Source organism: Monopterus albus, unplaced genomic scaffold (genome assembly GCF_001952655.1).
Source record: "Monopterus albus unplaced genomic scaffold, M_albus_1.0 scaffold131.1, whole genome shotgun sequence".
In the NCBI taxonomy this organism is placed as follows: domain Eukaryota; kingdom Metazoa; phylum Chordata; class Actinopteri; order Synbranchiformes; family Synbranchidae; genus Monopterus; species Monopterus albus.
The window spans coordinates 433,294-443,997 of record NW_018128011.1 but is presented as its reverse complement, the minus strand read 5'-3'; the positions used below and the strand labels follow the sequence as shown (position 1 = coordinate 443,997).

The following is a 10,704-nucleotide window of genomic DNA, read 5'->3' as shown; positions in this document are numbered from 1 at the left end:
GATACACAAAACAGCAGGCCTCGTAAATCTGTAAGACTCAAATATCAGGCCCCAAATTTACAATGACTTCACTCTCCCTCCAATTCCCACTGTAGCACACCTTAGACCTGCTCTAAGAAACTAGGACTTTTACTTTGTGTGTGTCACTCACTACTGTTTGTGTGTGTGTGAAAGTGAGAGGTTGTTTCCTCACACACCTTAATTTAGCACAATAGTATTTAGATGCTGCTGTGATTATATGTTTCTACTTGAACAGTAACTGTTTGGCTTGGACTCACTTCACTGGTTTTTAAACTACAGTTGTGGGTCAAATACGGTTCAGTAGAAGAAACAGACTTCACTTTACAGCCCTGAATCAAACACCTGCAAATGGATTAAAGTGCAAATCTGAGCTTTTTGTGTGTGAGCTGTAACAGAACAGATGCAGTTTTAGTTATATACAGTGTCCATTACATACAAGTATTTGTCAGTAGTATCAGAGACTCTCTTTGTGTGTCTGTCCATGTCCTTGTTGCTCTCCAAAATATTTGCACAGTTCTCTGAGTATATGTGAAGCGCATTCCTCTTTTTCCTTACAGCTGTTAGAGAAGTCAATATTCTGATGATGCGTTTACGTGTTGCCTTCGCGTCAAAATGTACCTACATATAGGTCCACATTAAACACGCACTGGACGACTCATCCTCCCTCTGATCATTGCTTGCATTTCCGTATAATAGAATAATAGAATGGAGCGGCTGGTAACGAAGCTGAGGCGTAACATTGCCATGTAAAAGACGCGGGGACGTGCGGATACAGTCCGTAGGCTGCGCAGATCGAAGATTCGTCACCCGAAAGATGAATTTTTATTTCAGAAGTCAAATATCCTCCCATTAACGCATGGAAGAAGCTGCGTAAAAAATCAAAAAGCCGCCTACAGGAGAAGTTACAGACCGATAGAAGTCCTGCACAGAGGAGAGGGGAGGGAGACAAAGTTTTTTCCCTCAAAGTTTGTGCAAGCTTTCACTTTCTAGGCGGGGTTACTGTAAGCTGCAGCAGCATGGAGTGAGAGAAACAGGACGGCGAGCGATTGCAATGCAGCACTATACCGAGCTTCCATCCAACTCAAATAAGCTCTTCAGTTCTTTCTAATAATAACCATGTACTCCCCGTACTGCCTGACACAGGTAAACCGTCTTCTCTTATTCCATTGTTTGGGTGGTTTCTAATGGGGACGCCGGTGTTTATTATGCTGCCTCTGTCTGTTATTTTACATGTGTTTGTTTGTTGGGTTAGAGCGTCTTTCTGCTTTTTTGACGCAAACTTCACCTCAACTATCCGACGCCCCCCTCCCCCCGTCTCGGAACGCGTTTCTGCAGTTTGAAACTTTCTTGTGCACCGCACATGGTTTTGGATAGAAAATGGCGCTTCTCCCGAAACATATATCCATATAGAAAAGGAGGAGGGGAGCCTGCGGGAGGAGGGAAAGCAGAACGCAGCCATACACCGAATGTGAACTGGAGTTTTATATTATTACTGCGGTGTTTTCCAAGTGCCGACGGTCGGAGAGAGGAGGTGCAGGGAGAGCAGTGCGCACAGCGCTAGAGCCCAGAGAGGCGAGAGACTGGAACGTGTGTGTGTGTGCCTGCTGGTGTGTATGTGTGTACAGTTATAAAGTGTGAAGGCATTCTGAGCTCGGCTGCATTAGTTGGCTAGTTCACAGGTGTCTGTATTTGAACGCAACACTTGTTATTAAAGGTTAACAGGACACACGGGGTCACGTTTCACACACACACACACACACACACATACATATATATATATATGTCTGCTCTCGTCACTGTGTATAGTTATATATCATGTTACACCAGATTTTTTTGGTAATGTAAATTATCTTCTGCTAAAATCTTTTTGCAGGTCATACTGCACCTTATTTTATATTTCTTCAATTTTAAACACTTGTCTTTTGTCTGTTATTCATGTTAAAACACAAAAGCCCTGCTAGTACTTATTGCTGCAAATATGCGTTTTTTTTTAACCCCCCCCCCCCCCCCCCATGTTTTTATTTAAATTTTTACTTATTTGTTGTTGTTGTCAATGATATGTTCAGTGTCAGGAAAGTTCCTAGAATTGTTATGAATTAGATTTATTTTTTGTTTGTTTGTTTGTTTTTGTGACACAAAGTGGTGACATGATTCTTCAGGACCTTCTAATGCAGGACTTTATTATAATCAGCCCTTAATGTGGACATTTCTCACACTAAAATGCGCTCAGTGATTCTGTAATGAACGTTATATTTTGGCATATTTTGAACTGCTGTTTAGTGTTATTAATATTTATTTTTAGTCTTATTTTCCCCCTTGCCTTAATTAACCTTATTTAACTGATGCTTCACTTTCAGTATATTGTTATATAATTAAATAAATGCCTGAAAGTACAACTTTCACATCAATGAACAAACAGAAAAATGTTAATAGAATATTTTCAGTGAGCTTCTTTACAGCATAGGTGTACGCAGCATTAAGCATTACACCACAGCTGTGTAAAAGTGTTACATTTCAGAATTTCAGCCTCAACATTCCTCCTACTCCCAGTATTCATTTGTATCTTTTATAAACCTGGTACTTTGTCGTCTCTCCAGCGTGTCTGCAAAGCAAAGATTTTTTTAAAACAAAAGCTCTCTAGTTATAAAAGTGACCTTGTTTTTCAGGCAAAGCCTCTTTTTTTTCCACGTCGATGAGAGTTTGAAGGTATTTCCTTTATTTAAGCCAACGTGTGGCAATGATCTGCCCGTGTTATTCAGCGGCTGAAAGTCTTATTCTGATAAAGCAGACTTGTTTATCCCTCATTGGCCTGTCTGACAGGGGGCTGCCAGGGCCCCCTTTGATGTGTAATTCATTCCTGATTTTACTGTGGTTTTATTTAAGAAATTTCCTCCCATCGTATGCCTCTGACGACTCTGCCACAAGAGGCCGAGGGCACGTTCTCGGCTCCTCTCGTGCAGCCATAACTTATGTCTGGTTTCCATTTAAAACATTAGCAGCAAGGATCATAACGGCGGCCTCTTGTTGACACCAGAGAGGGAAAGGAGATTTTATTATTTTCCCCTAATTCTTCCTTTTATTGAAGAAACTATTAAAGGCTACTTAGTGTGTTGACTTAAGACTCAGAGGGTGAAGCTGACTCAGAAAATAAACCAAAAACAGACTGGCAAATTAAGATCGCAAGAATCGTGTTGTCTTCATGTGCTGTATGTATATGTGTTTGCTTTTTTTTACATAACTCTACGCCGGTGTGCTTTTCCAAACAGGCTTTCAGATATGATGAATCTATCTTAAAACTGATAAATATTCTTTCACAGCAGATAAGCTCTCGACAAAAGGAGCTTTTAGTTAGCTACATAAATTTCCCTTAATTAAAACTAAGTGGCAGCAGAAACAGTGTAATCTAGTTCACATGTTGCACATAATGGTAACTGGCAGTATGGAAGCGTTTGCAGCATGAAGAGTCTCACATACAGCTTCTTTTTTTCTCCTATTTAAAACATTTCTATCCTTATGTGTTTGCACAGAGGAAACAACAACTATTTGTGCAAACAGACCTCTCTCTTTCTCCAAACACACACACACACACGTTCAACATTCCCTTGCAGCACTGTCTGCAGACGGAAAGTCACATTTTGTTTATTTAATTGCTGTTAATAATTAAAAATTCGAGCTTGGACCTCGGTGTGGCAACAATTGTAAACAATCAAATGAATTATTAACTGCGATAAAAGCCTTGTTGGAGAGGAGCGACGTGTTGGGATGTGGCGGACGGTGCGTAATGGGAGCCTTTAGAGGACAGACGTGTGCTTGTGCTTGCAGTGGTACTTCTAGTGTGTTAAGCATAAAAACTACATTCATACATATATTTTTAAATATAGATATAAGTGATATATGGACAAGGTGTTATTAGTTTGTCAAAAGAAATGGTGGACAGCTCCAGTGCAATGTCTCATATTTCTAAATTCATCCATTTTCAAATAGCCTGTAACACAGATGTTGGAATTTCCTGCTCATATTTGTCTTTGACATAACTATTTTGTCATTTTTAATCAATAATAATATTTGTTTGACTTTTTTTGTCCATTTTTTTCTTTTTCCAAACCTAAACCATCTGTTCCTTGCAGGCCACAATGACACAGCACAAATCTGCGTTTAAAATACAGACGTTTTGGCTGTTTTATTGCTTTTTATTTTAAACCTGTGTTCAGTAGTTCATGCAGCTCGTAATGTTGTCATCTCAGACTGTTTTCACTGGTGCGACATGTTAACTTATTCCTTCCCTCTGCCCCCTCTGCCCGCCTGGACGCTGACCCCTGCTCTCCTCGCCTCTTAACACCCTCTCAACACTAAAGTATTACCCTTCTCACCTTCTAAACAATGCCTTAGTGGTAAGTCCTGTTTAGTCCCTATTTGTTTAGCATTAGGTGTATATGTGTTTTTATATATTCCATTTTGAGAAAATGTTTTTCTTTTTCTTTTATTTTGATGGTGATACCTCCTGCAGGGCTGCTCATGCTGACCTGCAGCTACAGGCTCATGCAGGACAGAGGAAAATCATCTTTTTTTAATACACATTTCATGAAGTGTTTCATTTTTATTTGTGTGTTTTTGCAGCCTGTTATTGGCGGTATATGGCCTAACCAGACAGTGTTTTTTGTTGCAAAGCAGTCCATTCAGCAGCAGTGCAAAGACACTGGGAACTGGCTTCAGCTTCCACTTTTTCTAACACAGGTGTTTTCATCCGTGCACAGGAAAATATCAGATCCTAGTTTGGAAATAGGAATAGAGAGGTTGCAAAAATGACCTGAAAGCAACATTAAATATATAGCATGAATTTTGAAGTGTTTCCTTTTACATCTTAAATCAACTTTAGTTGCATCAGAGCAGTTCAGAGCACGTACTGCACTTTTCCTTTGGCTCATACGACTTTCTCATGCAGCAGCTTATTTGTTTTGGTGTGGGCTAATTATCATGTAGTTAATTTTCGACCTATTTAAAGAATCCTATTTTCTCTAATAGTCAGAAGGCACCTCTGCTTTGAGGTCACATCTCAGCCCAAATTACTCATGGCTTTGTCCTCCCATGTTCTTTATCAGTGCTATATGTTGCTCCAAGAGGATGTATGATACTTTTCTTACGTCACCAGCAGCCATTATCAGTCCTTATCAGTCAGAAGTGTTTTCAATGAAAATATCAAAACAGTATTTAGAGGGGGAAAACATGAGCTAGTTTGTTTTATGTGAAAATCTGATTAAATGAATGTAATCAATATCTGGACTTTGAAACATATACACACACACACACACACACACACACACACACTGCTCTCTCCGTCTCTAGCTCTTCCCAATGCCTGGAAAATGAGTTGGAGCAGCTGTTCAGAGGATTAAAAATTTGATGGAGTCGCAGTCTGAATACACAGAAAATGTTGGATTTTTCAGAATTAAAGACTCACATATGCACACACACACACACATACACACACAAGCATGTGCACAAGTGTACACATGGACAAACATGCACCTAAAAGCGTTGGTGCCATGTCTTCACACCAGTTAGTTAGTGAGTGGTTATTGTTTGATTAGCTGGGTTGCCAGTTTTCATGCGGCTGTGTCTCCCCCTTTCAGGAAGGCGTCAAATCACATTACAAGGAGTTACAATGGGTGTTATTACCTGTATTCGATTTCTTAGATAGGTATAGTGAGTTAAGAACTCACAGTTCAGTTGCACACAAGTTGACTACACAGCCCCGGTGGAGCTCAGTGATGCCAAACAACGAAAAGAAGTTGAGCTTTTGTGTGGGCTAGTGACCCAGCGGCCACTAAAGCACTATGCTTTTGGCAACGAAGAGAAGATGGAACTCATAGTACATTTGATTGACAGGTAGGGCTGAGCTATTGTGCGCTCTTGTAACTGAGTTGAGTGCGGGCCTGTGTGAGAGAGGAAGACAGGCAGGGAGTACCAGGTGAAATCCGAGTCCCTTGACCGGTTGTGCTGTTGTTTTGTGCTGTACAGGGGATCCTTTCCCCTCAGTCCGGGACACCAGGAGGTCATAATACCAGGCACTGCCTGGGACATGGTGTTCCTTTTACTTATTCATTCATGCCACACTGCTAGTTACAGGCCAATCCACTGACAAACCCATGACCATTAAAAGACACACAGGTATTTTACACATTGCACTCTGGTTTAGCTGCTTTAAGGTGGCCTCTTTGTGTAGTTGTGCCCTCCCTCCATTGGCACCACCAATGGCTTCTGGCCTCAAAGAAGGTGGTAGACCTACTAAGGCATCCCAGAGCTCCAAATGTGAGCTTGTTCTTATCTTTGCAGCTTCAAAATTGGTAGTACGTCGTGGATTATTTGCATTCATTTGCAAGTGTGTGCTGTATTTCAAAGCACATAACTGAAGGACTTGTGAGGGTTTCTGCGATTACTGTCTTTGTCAGTCGCAGACATTTTTTGTGCTTACTGTCAGCTGGTGACCGGGGGCCACATGCGTCAGCAGGAGCAAATTGATAACAATTTTTGCTGAGAGATTCTGAGCCCTCTTTGGTGGCAGACACAAAGATGAGATGAGCTGGGCCCGGTTTTTATCTCACGCTGCACGCAGAGAGAGGCAGGACTGACTGTGTCTCATTCAGCATCAGCACAGCTGTCCTAGCGTCCGTGGAGAATGGATTCCTACCGCTATTGCCATGGGAGGCTCCAGCCAAGAAGAATGAGAGGATATCCAGTGTGTGTGCTTGTGTTTTAAAAGGAAAGCGAGGAAGGAGAGCGGAGAGAGTAACATGCTGGTGTGTGTGTGTACACACATCTGTCGACATGTAACATGCTGGTGTGTGTGTGTGTGTGTACACACATCTGTCGACGTGTGTGTCATTTTGCATGTGTGTGTCATGCTGTCTCTACCCGCCTCACTTTCCTTTGCTCATGTCACCTCTGGCATGGATTAGTCTTTGGCACAACCCTGGCAGTGCCCACGGCCCCAGTGCGGTTCTGTGGTTGCTGATATATTGTGTTGTTGCCATGGCTACTGAACACACACACACACTCGGGTGCTAAATTACATAATTGAGCTAGAATATATGGAGGAACACAAAATACTTGTTTACAATATGACAGCAGAGAGAAGAGGAGATAGAGTGTAGTGTGTGTGAAGGGGAAGGGTGGTGGTGGTGGTGGGGTCTCTATTTAGAAACCACCAAGACAAAGTGTGCCTTTACCAGAATGAACCGCGAGCAAAAAACAGAAATGCACTGGTGAATATTTAAGAGCTTTGTCATTACTGGGCTTCAGACATCAGTACAGCGTGTTCTTTCTTCTTATTTTGAGTCATAAAACTAAATAGTATAACAGTGCCACCATTATGTGGGTCTTTGCAACGCCATGATGAGCAGACTGGCAGGGAAACTGAGGATAACGTGTCTGTGGTAACACACGTGTGTGTGTGAAAGAATGACACGTAGAGACAGCTACAATGTGTATGAGAGAGGGTGTGGCACTTTGTGTTTACACATATCCACCATGAAGCACACACACACACACACACACACACACACACACACACGTTTCTTCTTTTTCTTACCTTCCTCCTCCCCGCTCCTCCTCCTGGGCTTCAGGTTGTTTTGCATAGATCTTGTATCTGTGAGAGTATCAAGCAACATGTCCCAATTCCAGCGCCCATTAGGACTGGGCTTTAAAAGGGCAATGCCTTTGAACTGCACTGTGGTGTATGTCAGTTGAAGTCATTTTAAAGATCCCCTCTAGACATGGTTGAAGACATATAAACTACTCCTCTCTTAATAATACGTTGTGCCTGATTGTTTTTTCCATTTAAAAAAGTGTTTTTAAAAAGTCAATTACCTTGTTCAAATTTCCTTCTCCCTCCAGTTGCATATTGAACCAGAACTGTCTTCAGACGAGTTGTGACATCACAAAATACATACAGGTGCTATATTCTGATTGAAAGTGAGCATAGAGAAACTATTCACATGCAGCAGATGAATGTGAAAACAGACTTTTACTTTCAACACATCGTTTCACACAAAGGATCAGTAGAAAAAGCTGCCCTTCCTTATCTGCTATTTTCTATGACTCATTAGTTTATGATCACACAACTTATCTATCACATATCAATTATGGGTTTTCACCAAAGTTACTAGTATGAGGCCAGTAGCACAAAAATGTCATTGCAATAAAAGATTTCATTGAAGTTATGTTGTGTACTGTCAAATGAAAACTGTTGTACACTTTGCAGTGTTTAGTTAGTTTTGTTCCCTGTCTAGAGCTACAGAGCACAGACTGAGATGTGTTTCTGAGTGTGCTTTGTTCTTGCACTGAGTAAATTTGAACGAATGCCAGTATCAACACAGGGAGCAAACGTTGACAGTAATTCATTTTCTGTTCTTTCTTTTTAATCAACAAGTAACGTTTCTGTAAAGACAAGCTGTATGATATTGAATTTCCAAAATCTTCTGCATTCCACGGAGAGAAACCTGAGGACTCAGGCTTGTGAGCAGGCAAAACAAGAAGCATGCTAAACCTTTGTGTCGGTCTGTCACAGGTCACCAGGAATAGATAGAGAGTTGTTGTTGCGAATCATTGACAGCCTACTCAAGGTCACTTCAGTCAGTGTGGGCAATCTGGGCAGGTTGTTTGGCCTGTCTGTCTGACCTACATCTCATTGCACTGGCTAAATATATACAGCAGACCCGATCATTACAAAGCCTCCAGATGAATCTGGATGAAATCTGAGCATTGTTCCACTCTCCCTGTGTGTTTGACTGTAGATCTCTCTTCACACACTTTCCCAGGCTGACTTGCCATCTCGTTCAATCTCACAGACACACAGCAGTTATTCAAACCAAAAAATGACAGATGCAGACATTCACACAAACATGGCACATGCATACACATGATTATCTCTTGAATAAAACAGGTGCTGTGGCCACGTTTAGTTTGCCCATTCAGAAACATACATTATAGCCTCTCTGCACTTTGAGTGTCTGTTAGAGTTCAAGCCTAACTATGTATACAAGCTTTGTGGAGCCTCATGCATAACACACCTGCACATATTTAATCACACAAAGCACAGGCGTGCATTCTTTCGGGAAAAAAGTCACTTTGACTGTGTGCACAGTACAGAGGAATACAAGCAGTCCCTCATCAACAAATCCTATCATGTTCCAAATGTATTGATTTCAATTGTTTTGAAAGAGTCATTTGTTTAGTCCTATCCTTTATATAAAAGTGGGTATTATTACAACATTTTTGTCATACAGTTGAACTGGCAGGTCTGCACTTGCACTATATATGTTGGAGTGGCAGAAGCTGGAATTTTCAGCCGTTATTTTAAGCTAACTATTTCAACCATTCATCCATTGGCCAGTGCTTATAGATAACTATTTCAAATGTTGGTGCATTAGCAAGATTTTCAATCATATTATGTGACAGTGTCCTGTTTGACGTAGGCTAAGAGCTAACAGAAGCGAAGCCACCACAACATGATCTGCCCCTGGTGGCTTGTTGCAGTTTAGGTCATAAACCCCACCTTCTCCATGTTAGTGGATGGACGTGAGGCAAACTAAAAACTCAAAGTACAAATCAGATTAATTTTTACCCAGAGGTCACTTTTTGGTTGATATTATCACACTGATGTGTGTGCAAGTGCTAATTCTTCTGCTAAGTTTTTTGATGATATAAAAAGAGGTGTATTTCAGTTGATTTGACGGCTTTGATTGGCGTTCGATGCTGTCACTTCATTTCTGGTTACTACCACGCAGATTCTGGTTGTGGCAGATGGCTGTGTTCATGATATTTTGACTGCATTTTTGCATAGTGGAGGGAAGTGGTAATGCCATGTCCATCATATATATGTATGTCAATGGTGCAAACAGAGAAGAATGCTACATAAAATTCCACAAAAGCTTATTTTATATATTATATTCTATTTCTGCTATTTTTAGCTAACTGTTTAGACTTCCCTGCTAGCTTTCTAACCTTTTTTCACACACTTTAAATTGCGACATTTAGTGTGTTACTGTAAATATAACACCTAAACAGCAAAGCACCTTCAGTATGGCTTTTCTGTGTTCATTCCATCCATCCATCCATCCATCCATCCATCCATCCATCCATCCATCCATCCATTTATCCATGCATGCATCTACTCATCCATCTATCCTTTCTTTTCTTACCATGTAAAACAAGCATGTCTGCACACCTGGTGCACAAAAGAAAAAGGCTTCAACAGGCCAAAGTTAATTGGAAAGTGGCGGTGGTGTCGGGACTTGTTTAGTTTTCAAAGCATGACATCACGCTGTGACGCCACTCGATGATGTCATAGCATTCATCATCCTTTCACCACTTCTTTGGGTGTCCTTTAGAGGAAGAATAAAGAGGCTTATTGCTCGTACCTCACATTCAAGGCTGTCTTTCATCATCCTGCTACATTTGCTTATGCTGTAGTGGAGGTATAGAGTTCTGAGTATGTTGAGCCAGTGACCATGAAGGAGTATAATTCACATAAGCTATTCAGGAGATAGGATTATGAGCCTAGTAATGATTATATACATGAATTATACTTAGCATCAACATTTAAGATCTTTTATTTTTCTCACTGGGAACATGGCTTAAGGGTTGTAATTGAGCTTAATAGGCATTTATTGGGTTAACGTTGTA

The 10,704-nt window shown here is 41.0% G+C and overlaps 1 protein-coding gene across 1 annotated transcript in view; it reads left to right on the top strand.

Annotated features, from left to right (window-relative positions):
* The first annotated feature begins 721 nt into the window (after nucleotides 1-721).
* nfixb (nuclear factor I/Xb) overlaps nucleotides 722-10,704 on the top strand; it is a 122,375-nt gene continuing 112,392 nt past the window's right edge. Inside the window, 2 exon segments of the mRNA XM_020613208.1 lie at nucleotides 722-1,164; nucleotides 4,377-4,412. Of these exon segments, the coding sequence (XP_020468864.1) occupies nucleotides 1,138-1,164; nucleotides 4,377-4,412 (63 nt within the window). The 5' untranslated portion in view covers nucleotides 722-1,137.